Genomic DNA, 12,574 nt, shown 5'->3' with positions numbered 1-12,574 from the left:
ATTATAATTTAATTTCGATCTCCACTCTTACTTAAGTTTGACTTTAAATTGATATCCGAATTAGACTTTCATCACACATTTGAGTTAATTTTTGTAATTCCATTAAAATTAGATGATGTCAACCAATTGCATATGAAAAATATATAGCATGAGTTGCAAAAACATGTGATGAAAACCAAATTCAAATACAAATTTAAACCAAAAATAAATACTAATTTAAACATTGACACCCAACTAAAATCCAAATAATATACTTACCCTTCATAACTCAAGTCCAAATTGGTGCAAAATCCATATTTTTTTTTATTGTTTTGAAAAATAAAAATATTTATTCCATCTTAATAGGTTTTTATAATTTAATCTGAATAAAAAATTTATTATTAAAATAATAATTTAAAATCAAGTTCAAAAGGACCGAGCCTACTACAAAACCCCTCTACTATATCCTAAATTGTATTTTGGCCCCTCTACTAAAAAATATGCAAATTAACCCTTAAACGTTACATGAATGAGAAAAAGAGCCCCTCCATTAAAAATTGGTGTATAAATATAAAATATAATAACAAATTTAACCCTCAACTTTTACACCTTTAATCAATTTGACTCTACTCTTTTATTGGAAGTAAATTAAAAAATTTTCAAACGAATAGGGTTAAAAGGTCAAAAAGACCTTAATAACAAATTTTAAAAAATCCAATTAAACCCATTTAAAATTTAAAAATTATTTAAAAATCATATAAAATATAAACAAAATTTATAAAAAATTTAAAATTAAATAACAATGCCAACCCCAAAAAGGAATAGGAATAGAGATAAAATTCTTTTTAAAAATTTTATAACCATTAGATCTTAATGTTTTGGTATTGTTACTTTTTTAATAAAAATTTTAAATTATAAAATTCTTATAAATATTTCTATAAACTTTATTTATAATTTTTATGATTTTTTAAATAATTTTTAAAATTTAAAAAGGCTAAACTTTTTTTTTAATTTGTTATCAAGACATTTTTTATTTTTTAGCTCTGTTAGTTTAAAATTTTTTTTAATTTACTTCCAATGGAAGAGTAGGGATCGAACAAAATATGTGTAAAAATTATTGGTTAAATTTGTTATTATACCTTAAAAATATAAACACCAAATTTTAACAGGAAAACTCTTTTACTCACTCAAGTATCGTACAAGGACTAATATAATAATATATCCACTTTTTCAATAATGAGACTAAAATGCAATTCAAAACATAATACTAGCTTTTATAGAACTTTTACCGACCAAACCTACAAAACTGAGCAACTCAACAATCGTTTAATGAATACACACTACTCACAACATTTTTTTTTTTTGTAAACTCTGTATTTTGCATTTATTGAATAATTTAAAAAGTGTTTATTTAAATTTAATTATAAAGAAATAAATATTAGTATAAAATTTTTTTTATATATTTTCCCAAAATCACAAGAAAAACTGATACCACCGAAATAAAGAAACTATATAACAAAAAAATACGATATCCAATAAGAATGTACCACATGTCACATTCTTATTAGCTGGTTTCGTGTTTCAAAATAAAATAAGATGAGATTAGTAATTTAAATCTCACTTAACAGTATAATTTGAGGGCCACTTTTGCATTTAAGCCAGAAGAAAAATGTTTGGTCTATTAACCAGTAAGGTTAACATCAAACAATGATGAACAATATTTCAATCCTCAATCCCATAGATTAAGAAAATGCAACATTCAGTGAAAAGAAATTTGATATCACTGAAACAATGTGCTTTGACAGCCTAGTAGTTTATGCCTAAAATACAAATGAGGGATCAGGAAAAATATATATATTTCTAAAAAATAAAATAAAATAAAAAAATAACGAAAAATATGACGTGGATCTCTATATGCGACCAAGGACAATAAGCTTAAACCGGGGAACAGACTCGCTTTTATAGACTCCATTAATAAAATACACTTACAATATAAATCATGAATAGGAAAATGATAAATTAAAAGGTCTAAAATGGTGTAAAATCATTTTTCAATAGTTCAATGTCTTATGATACTTACCAGGTAATTACAGCTTTTTGTCAATCCATTAGAGCTTAAACTTCAGTTACTATATAAAACCTGCAAAGGAGGCAATTGAATTAGAATGAAAGCTTATATTGGATGAATGCCAAAAGAACAAACAACAGCATTGAACGATGTATCGGGTTAATTTTCCAAGTTTTTCCATGTATTTAGAAGACCCTTATAGGTCATATCCCTGTATTTATGCGTCGGGCAAGGGAACTTCAAGAGTCACAGAAACATGGAAACTAGCAGCCGAACAAGATTTTAAGAAAAATGATTCGTATTTTTAGATTAAAGTAACATATTATTAAACCAAAAAATGACTGAAACTAAATAAAGGGTCCATATAAGTAGTACCAAAGTTTTGGGAAAAATGAGTGGAAGAATGTACCAATGAGATTTAAGGAAAGAATGTTTGGGTATCAATGAGTGGAAGAATGTGCCAATGAGATTTAAGGAAAGAATGTTTGGGTATCAAATACAACTTAAATCATAAGAGAAAGTTAGCATGTAATCTCTACCTGGCTCATTAGACTAAAAGACAAGTACTAATGCTTAATCCAGGTTGGAATGGTTTCTCTGTGAAGAAACAATTTATATTCCATCTTTGAAAATGGATAATGCATGTCGGATTTCTTTTTTTCCCTTGGATTATAATCCAATAATGCACAGAATGTCAAGCTATTTCGGATCCTATAAGATCAAGATACAGCATAGATAAGTAGATAATAAAGTTATGCCGTTCTGACTCTTTATTTTTCTTGAAATATCTCTGTCCAACATATTTCTGGACATTGGCATGGAGATATGACCCTCCAAAAACAAAGAAATAACCTTGGCGAAACTAAATATCCCCATATCGTACGAATAACTGCATGACTGTATCCTACCCTCACACCTAAGTCCAAGTACATAGTAATAAACTGCATGGTGATAAATGAAAGAGAGACATCCTACCCTCACACCTAAGTCCAAGTACATAGTAATAAACTGCATGGTGATAAATGAAAGAGAGACACAAAAGTGAATCATGTTGCTCACCTACAATGTAGCCATAAACAAGGAATCCAGGTGCAAATTATGAATGGCAACTTCTTTCCATCAATACCGTGTTATTTGCTGCAGCATTTGTGAACCAGCTGCTTGTGAAACCAACTGCTCGGAACTCGGTGAAGGTCTCATTAAATTGTTTGCACCAACTGGGTTGCCAAGTCCTTGTCTTATCATTTCTTTAGGATTATTTGCATTTATTTCGGGCTGTGACGATTCCATCAGTGCCCGTATCTAATCAAGAAATTTGCATGAGTAAAAGTTTTATCGCTTAAGGAGAGTAAGAGAATAGTTATACTTTAGTACTGAAAATTTCAGTCACCATCTCAAGACGCTTCTTGTGGAGGTCACTCGATAACTGCATGTTTTAGAAACATTATTCAAATTCATCAGTTGTAATCTTTCTTATTTAGCAAATAATCAAAGATTTCCATATCAAATAAAAGGTGCTTACGCTAATAACATCAGAAGAAATGCTAGAAAATTTGATAAAAATGTAAAATGGAAAGATAATAGAACATATTTTGACTACCACACATATATGTCAAAACGAGTTCCTAAATAAGGAAACGAATCACCTTGAAAAATTTGACGTCAGATTCAGTAAAGTCAAGATTCTAAGAAATTTTATGCAGTGAGATCTCAAAAATGATAAACATAAATCCTTACCGGTCTTGTTTGGTTCCGCTCTTCGCTAGAAAATCCTGGAATAGTCAAACGCCAGTTTTTCTCTGTACATAATCCCACGTTAAACATCATTACAGCTTCATAGCTTCACTTAGAAATTACAGAAGAAACTCTGAAAGGTAGTCTTATTTAGGCACAACACAAAACTTTTTGCAATCTCGCACTATTTACAGTAAAGTACTACATCATTTAACATAAGATATAAAGTATAGGAAGGGCATAACAAGCAACTCTTGGAAGGCAAAAAAATTATGCATAAATTACAGTTTCAGAAATTCTATATGGGGCCATTATAGTTCCATGCCCAGAAGGTGGATCTTGAATCTGTGAAGAGTAAATTCAAGGATTCAAGAGCCACACAAGCCTGGAGCTTTGGTCTCGGCCCATGACACGAGTAACAGAATTTATCTAGTTCTGTTGTATCCTTAGTTAACATTTAACTCTTCCAAAGAAATGCAAGTTAGTAAATTGCATACCTAAATGTAGCAAGATATCCTTGGACTCTAATGTTGAAGATTTCCGATGCTTTGCCAAACTGCATGCAAATGTAGTCACCTGAAAACAAGTAAAATGATATAAGCCTTAAACCAAGAAAACCATTACTTAAATACCAATGAAAGTCTCCAGAAGCAGAAAGGAAACAGTTAAAAAATAAGAAGACTGAAAGAAAGATAATGAAGCTGTAGGTAGGGACTGTTTAATTGTGCAAGCTACGAGTAATGGCTAGTTAGCACTAATTTGAAGTTTTATTAGGTTAAAGCAATTAAAACACTCTTTTCCCTCTCTAAAATATAGTTATAAAAATCAAATAACTTTGAGGCCAAAATATTCAATTTCTCTTCAGGCTAAGCACAAAATATTGCAGAAAGAATGTCATAGTTTTTTAAAAATATTCTGCAATATTCAAGTTATATTTGACATGAAGAGTACCCTAATGCTAAACATATCTATATTTGTAACATCTCAGAGGTTAAGGTTATTTATATTATGATATGTGGTTAATTACCACTAGAAACTAAAAAGTACAAGCGGCACATGCACATATCTGTAATCCCAAACAGAGAAAGGCAATATCAACATGGTAAAGCCTTTACTCATAGCTTAGCAGAGCCTTACAGAGTCTATGAAATCATCAGCAATCTCCAGAAGTAGATCTTCAACTTCTGGTTCCAGCTTTCCTTGCGAATCAACCTGGACATAAGCAAAAAATGAATACCACAACAAAAGAAGGAAGCAAATTATTGGAAACTAATAGAAAAGAATGAAATACAAATAGTCAAAAGCTGGAAAAACCTGTGAAACTAGATCTTGTATCTTTCTTTTTCCGAGAAGTTGATTGGTCGCTTCAGTTCCTTGGCTTGAACTTCCCCCAGGTGTGGTTGTACCAGATGCAGTTGCATTGGGCTGTGATCCAGTTAAACTGAGAGTTTTCTGGCCTGCAGGTCCGGGCATCCTCGGAGATTGCTGTTGTTGCTGATGCAATGGTGATTGTTGTGGTTGTAATTGCGGTTGAGGTTGTTGTTGCAGCTGCTGCTGTAGTTGTTGCTGTGGCTGCTGCATTTGAGGATGTCCCATTTGTGATTGTTGTTGTACGAGCTGAGACAATTGTTGAGGATTCAAGCCCATAGAATTTTGCAACTGAGGAGAAGAAAAAGGCAGTTGCTGTTGCAAGAGAACTTGTGACTGCCTCTGAAGGCGGAAGGGAGTTGACCCTGGACCAGATATTGACGGTATTTGCTTCAACAACTGTTGCTGCAAGAGAGAGTTCTGCATCATACCCGGTTGTCCATTCTGAGCCAGCCCTGATAACTGGGGGTTTATAAATGCCTGAGATGATGTTCTTTGTAAGCTTTGAACCTGTAGTTACAGAGGGGATATCATATAATGAGATCGCGCACACAAAATAATTTGAAAACAAGCAACCAAACCACATGACAAAAATCTCTTATTATTGCCTACCCCCATAAAATTTTCATTAAAGGTGCAATGGCATAACAAGACAGGTTGAGAAATAAAATTCAATTAAAGGGAAAACATAACATATTTGGTTTTACATTAACTCTATTAACGAACCTAAAAATCGCATGCCATGGGTAAGTCTTGCATCTCTTCTCACTATAGTGAAAGGAAATTAGGACATTTACAAATAAAACAATTTTGCAGGAATTCAATACAATAACAATGCACCAGAAGAAGTGTAATCATTCATAAACATGTCAACTCTTATCTAATAATGGAAAAGTTGTGAAAACATTTTACACAAGATTCTACTTCAGCCAATGTGCAATATGAAATAGTTTATTGAACAAAAGGAACAGTTACTTGTTGCAAAATCTGGCTACTAATTTCCAAGTCTTCACCAACAGACTAGATATTAAATGATCATGGAGTCAATGGTCATTTGATACATTAAAATAACATTTTACAATGCATATGACAAAATCCAGATAAATAGTGCTAACCGTAGACTTCCATAAATACAAAGAATATCTCACATGTAATTATTTTTTTAAAGGTGAGGGAGCATGTCTCACAGGAAATCCAATTAACCTTCAAGGTTATAACAGCTTGATCAAAAAGAAAAGTATTGTTTGCATGAGAAGTTAAACATAATTATTAGTATATAGAGTACTGTGAAACTTAACAGTTTCCCTAAGCCAGTTTACCCAGAAAATTGTTATCACAGTGGTGTCAAAAGAGATTCATGATTTCTTTTTCACTGTGTAGGTATTAATCCTTTACATATTACAAAAAGAATGTGCAGCTTAAAGCTTCCGTTATAAGATTAAATAATTAAAACTTTTCTTCATCTAGTCTGAGTAGGCATAAGTCAAAGGATAGTAAACTAATGTTCGCCAAACATAAAGAGCAACGTGAAGTAAACGAAGAAAAGCTGTACTCCTAGGAACTTAACATCAGCAGATTGAAATCTCAAAATTGCATCATAGCTTAAGGAGTCCAATAAAACATAAAGTAACTTCTATATTAGTGCAAATTGAACTTCACTACCCATAGATAAACTGGACAAATCACACCTACAGATGAAAATGATTTCTCAAATTGAAGAACTAAGAGAAACTAGGAAAAAAACATTTAGTTCACAGGTCCATCATGAGGAAAGTGGTCAATACATCATTGAAAGAAGAGAAAAAAGAAGTAAATACCTGAGGAGATGTGAGTTGAGTTTGTTGCGATAACTGCTGCCTCATCTGTCCCTGATTCATCTGCTGTTGAGCATAAAGAGCTCCATTAGCCCTTAAATGTGAGCTCAAATTCATCATCCCCATTGCCTGCATCCCATGCAAAGATTGCCCGGTTGGATTTCCTGCATGAAACTGAGACCCTTGTACCAACCCAGCTTTCTGCCTCGGCTACATAGAAAACCTCAGACGTTTTAAGAAAAGAAAATTTATATCTAAAATATGAAATGAGGAAGGAGTGGTATCTATCAAGCCCTATAAAGTAATCAGTTCTGCAATGAACAGGTTATTACTACCGTTAAGAAAACAATTACAATGAATTCAATATGAAACTAGGTCTATCTCAAGAAACCATTAATATCGTATAACTTTAGACAAAAACTAGAGCATGATTTAAATTGATTTGTAGCAAGAAAGGATATCAGAAAAAATTACACCGCTTAGTAACTCTAAAGTGCTTATGGGGTAGAAACAATGCAATTATTACTTTCAAAAAGCAAGGAATGCAATCAAAAGCACAAATTATATTTGACTTTAAGGCACTCGCCAACAAAAACCATCAACTACGTAACGTTTAATCTTTTGGATAAAAAAAAACATCAGCAATCATCAATAATTCCAACTTTAGCTAACAGCAAGATCTCCAGTACAAGTTTACTAGGTAACGGTAATCTTTTGGAATTAAAAGAAACATAGGCAATCATCAAATTAGCCAACTTTAGCTAACAGCAAGACCTCCAGTACAAATTTAACTTGCTTAAATCACTTACTAAAACATGCACATAACAATCTTCAAATCCCCCAACACTGCAGGAAGGTAAAAGGTTAAAAGGAAACAAAATAACACCTAAAAATTGCAGATTGCACACAGGTTGTGCAAAGAAAAACTTGCACACAAAATGTGTAAGATAATGTTTGGGAACTTGAATTTCAAAAAATGAATTTAGATTTTAAAAGTACTGAAGTTGTATAAACACATAAAAATATAACATTCATGATTGTTTTTCAAATTCATTGATTTGTCGGATGTCTATATAGTAAAGAAATTCAAATTCCTATAGATACCTGGAAAATTGAAATTCGTGTTTTTAATACCTTTCAAATATATAATCATATTGAATCTCAATTAATTCATATATAATGTATGCATAGCAAATAACATCCAAATCAAGATCTTCAAATTCATGTCCCCAAACATAATATAAAAGTTGCAATTACATGATCTTAAATTGCCTCCTCATTTCCAAACAGAAGGAATATGATGATTTCTAAAGCAACAACGAATCAAATACATTAAATCTATACTCCAAATTTCTAAACACTAAAATCAAACAAAAAAATAGGCATAGAGTTCCATACCGAAGCTAAAAGCTGAGACTGATAATTATACTGAGCAGCGGCGGCGGCAGCTGCACCACCGAGCATAGGCAAATGACCACTTTGCCCAATCAAAGCTGACCTTGATAAATTAGGATTGCCCATCTGTTGATTTTGTTGTTGGTTTGCTTGAATTGAAGCTGACCCACCAAAATTCATTTGCCCATACAACCCAGCTTGTTGTCTTAAAACGTTGCCATATTGAGACTGTTGCTGTTGTTGCTGCTGGCTTTGTTGTTGTTGTTGTTGGAGTTGATTAATGCGTGAAATAGACGGTGATCTTTGAAGGCTTTGCTGCATTTGAAAATTTGATAAACCCCCAACACCTTGTTGCGTTTGTTGTTGCAAGATTTGCTGCTGTTGTTGTTGTTGGGCGAGATTTGAAAGAGGCGGAGACGAAATTTGCGAGATTTGCTGCTGCTGCTGCAAATTTTGCAGTGAGGGATCACTTGAGGGATTTGTTGTTGGTGTCGTTGTCGGAGATGGGGCTGTTAGCGGAGTCGCCGTCTGCGTCGGGTTAATATTTGACGCCGCCGCCGATGGCGGTGGCAGTGTCGGAACCGATGATGAAGGGTCCATCAACAAGGGATTTGGCGACTGGAGATGCTTGGGGGATGATGTTGAAGAAGTAGTTTCAGCCATGGCTTTGTTGATGTTTCCTTTTGGGGAGCTCGAATTTTGTTAATCCATGGTGGAATTGAGAATTTTTTATTTAATTATTGAAGGTGAAAATCTGCACTGCAGAGGATTTTAATAGAAATAAAAAAGAAGGCTTAAATTTCTCAAAAGTCCCTGTGTTCTTTTACAAGTTAAAATTTAGTCATAGTACTTTAATTTTGAGAGATTGAATCCTTGTACCATTTTAATCTAAAAATCTTGAATCTTTTGTTGAAATTTGCAATTATAAAAATATAAAAATAACCATTTTAGCCTTCAACGTTTATAATATTTGTCAATTTGGTCCTTACTATTTAAAAGTGCATTAAAAATTTTATTAAAACAATTAAATGTTTTTATATTTTCAATAAAAAATTCCTTCAAATTTTGCAATTTTAAAAAATAAAAATTTTCCTTAAATTAAAAAAAAATATCTTATTCAATGGATGTTCATCAAAATGTACTTTAAATTCTAATAGTTATTAGAAGTAGAGCTCTACTTCATTTATATTTCTTATGCCTATAAATAGAGACTTTATAAAATTATTTAATTTTTAAGGATTTATTGGAAATGTAAAAAAAAACCTTCTAATTTTTTTTATAATTTTTGTGTACCTTTAAAAAGTAAGTACCAATTTGATAAAAATTGTAAATATTGAGGATTGAGAAAGTTTATTGATGGGTGATTAATTCACTAAAAAAACACTATTTTTACACCTAAACAATAAATAAATAACAATATAGAGAGTAGAATCGATCCCATAGAAATTAAGATATCTAAAATTATAATTTCGATTTAACTAGATTGCATGTCAAGTAACTATCGTGCCCACAACATGTGACGTTTGTGTAGAAATAAAAAGGGAGAATTTAAATCTAATAAGAGTAAAATTAATAAAAATAATTGAAGTCAAAATAACAATAAAAATAAATAGAAACAAAATTAAATTGAATAAATTGATATGAACAAATTCTAGCTTCAGGCTCAATTTTTACTCTGGTTTCGAACTAATCATTGATAACAAGTTTTCTCCTTCAACCGACAAGTCGATTTTAGTGATCGAGGATATCTTAGACCGCCAACCATTCCATGTGTAAATTAATTACGAGAACACCCAACAACTAGCATTCCCTGAACAAACAATCACAAAATACGTGTCCACGATTTAGCTTTCCAGTAGCCTTGTGAACTAAAAGAGCCCAAATTAAACTACAAACTTCAACTACGTAGGTCGTTTAGATTCAATTGCTATTTTCCTTAATGAATCCAACCAACTACTTCATTAGACACACCAATGTATTCTTCAATATACCGAATATTAGTTCTTCCAACTGTATACTTATCAAAAACGAATCAACAAACCTTTCTTTACTTTGTGTCAATATAATTTTATGAAACATCGACATCTATCTCCTAAACAAATACCGAAATCAAAATTTTTATGTGCAGATTCGAATCTCACGATCCTCGAAAATCAAATAAAAAATCTGCCTAAAGCTCCACCAAGTTACTTCATAAAATTAAAGAAGAAAAAATAAAATAAAAATAAATGGAAATTTTATGCGCAAAGTCCCTCCCCTAAAATAAAAGTACTTCATAAAAACGAAGCAACAATGGTTTTTGGTTTATGCGCAAAGTGCTTCCTCACCTTTTTAATGCCTAATCCTAAAATAAAAATAAATGCTAGAGGGATGCGTATGCACTTGACTTGATTATGGACTCGGTTTAGGCTGGGTTGATACAAAATTCTAGTCTATTTTTTAGTCTAGTTCCGATTTGATTCGAAAATTTGGCTTAAAAATTTGTCAAGTCCAGTCCAAATTAAAATTGCTAAACTTAGCCTAATCCGACACGTCTGTATTAATTTTTTAAAATTATTTTTTACATAAAATAAACTTTTACACTAAAAACAATAAAATAAATATTTCCCAACAAATTAAAAATACATTACAAATTTTATTATATTTAAATAATACTAAGATAGTTACAACTTAGCAAGCAAATACCTTTAAAACAATAGGAAAATTAACAATAAAATAAAAGTTATACAATATTTAAATAACAAAAATAAAATAGTAGTAATATAATAGCGAAATGGTAGCAGAACAACTAATTTAGGCCAGGCCTGAGTGAAAAAAAACTCACCCAAGGCTCAGCCCATTGAAGCCCTTTTTTTTCAAACTTATTTTTCGAGTCTATATTTTTATTCAAACCCTCTTACTTTTTAAACAGACCTTTAGGTCTGGATGGATAACCTGCCTATAATCAGATCTAATGTGCACTAATGCGCCTCCTCTTCCTTCACGCCTCAATTCAAGTTCTCATGTTAAATCTTTTATGCAAGTATCCTCACATTTCTCAACACATTAAATAACAATTGTACCAAAATAAAAATTGATCAATTAAGTTTTAAATTAGATAAAATACATGTCTAAAATTAATTAAATAAAATAATAAAAATATGTCAATTAAGTGTATTATCAACTATTCTATCTTTTTATAATTACAAAATTAGACGAATGATTAAGATTTTTAAATAAAATAATATAAGGACTTGATGTCTCAAAATTAAAGTATATAGGCTAAAATCATGTTAGACAAAGTATCGAAAATAAACTAAAATTTAACATTTTGATAATGAGAAATGATTGTGTGAAAACGAGACGCCACGTCATCATGTATCACTTACAAATTATTTAATGTTATTTCAGCATTTTTATGTCATTGACACATAATTTTAATAATTTTTTAACTTAGTCCCCAAACTCTGGACTCTGGAATTTAGATCTTGATTCCTAAATCTTAAACTCCAAAACCTGAACTTTGAACTTAGGGTTCAAGATACAAGATCCAAGGTTTAGGGTATAGGATCAAAGGTTAGGATTTAAGGTCTAGGGTCTAAGGTCTAATGTTCAGGATAAAGGGTTCAAAATTCAATGTTCAAATTAAAGGGTTTTAGAGTCTAGAGTTCATGGTTCAATGTCTAAGGTTTAAGTTATAAAAAGTACCAAAATTATGTGTTAATGACCTGAAAAAAAGATACTGAAATGACATTAAATAATTAATAAAAAATATAAGATGATGTGACATCTTTACTTCATACAGTCGTTATCCATTTATCATGTTAAAAATATTATCAATCATATATTTATGTCTACTTGTACGATCTGTTGGTTTTCTTCTTGCTCAATTTGTATTAATATAGCACTAATTTCTCCGTCCTCCATTGTTTACCTCTGAAACAGTAAAAAGAACATACCAAATGATGCTGTTTGGAATTGACATTGTTTTTTGGGTTCATTTGTTATAAGTTGTTTTTCTTCTCAAGGCTTTAGCTTGTCAATGTATCAACCACAGAAGGTTAAAGTTAAAATTATGAATACCCAGGCCCTCTAATCTTTCCGTATTATAGCTCCTGCTCCTCCTCTGCTTGGATTATTGTTAGAGTTGTGTGATCTGAATCCCGTTTGATCTGATCAGAAAAGTTTGATGTGTAACTCACTTGTTAAAGAAATGAAATAGAAATACAAAATTGGA

At 31.4% G+C, this 12,574-nt stretch overlaps 1 protein-coding gene across 3 annotated transcripts; it reads right to left on the bottom strand.

Moving 5' to 3' along the window:
* Positions 1–1,914: 1,914 nt before the first annotated feature.
* On the bottom strand, positions 1,915–9,109 carry LOC107960289 (transcription initiation factor TFIID subunit 12b). Of its 3 annotated transcripts, none has more exons than XM_016896603.2 (9): positions 8,362–9,109; positions 6,967–7,173; positions 5,096–5,659; positions 4,919–4,993; positions 4,279–4,357; positions 3,785–3,846; positions 3,414–3,473; positions 3,107–3,349; positions 1,915–2,119 (listed from the first exon to the last, which is right to left on the bottom strand). In XM_016896603.2, exons 1-8 carry the CDS (start codon positions 9,019–9,021, stop codon positions 3,167–3,169), a joined length of 1,890 nt encoding a protein of 629 aa, XP_016752092.2. In that variant the 5' UTR covers positions 9,022–9,109; the 3' UTR covers positions 1,915–2,119; positions 3,107–3,166. The 3 variants fall into 3 exon arrangements, with proteins under 3 accessions (XP_016752092.2, XP_016752094.2, XP_040952178.1); XM_016896605.2 differs by having other exon boundaries at positions 3,438–3,473; XM_041096244.1 differs by lacking the exon at positions 3,414–3,473.
* Between the last annotated feature and the right edge of the window lie 3,465 nt (positions 9,110–12,574).

Source organism: Gossypium hirsutum, chromosome D06 (genome assembly GCF_007990345.1).
Source record: "Gossypium hirsutum isolate 1008001.06 chromosome D06, Gossypium_hirsutum_v2.1, whole genome shotgun sequence".
Taxonomy (NCBI): Eukaryota; Viridiplantae; Streptophyta; class Magnoliopsida; order Malvales; family Malvaceae; genus Gossypium; species Gossypium hirsutum.
The sequence above is the reverse complement of the archived record's forward strand: the minus strand, read 5'-3'. Positions and strand labels throughout refer to the sequence as shown.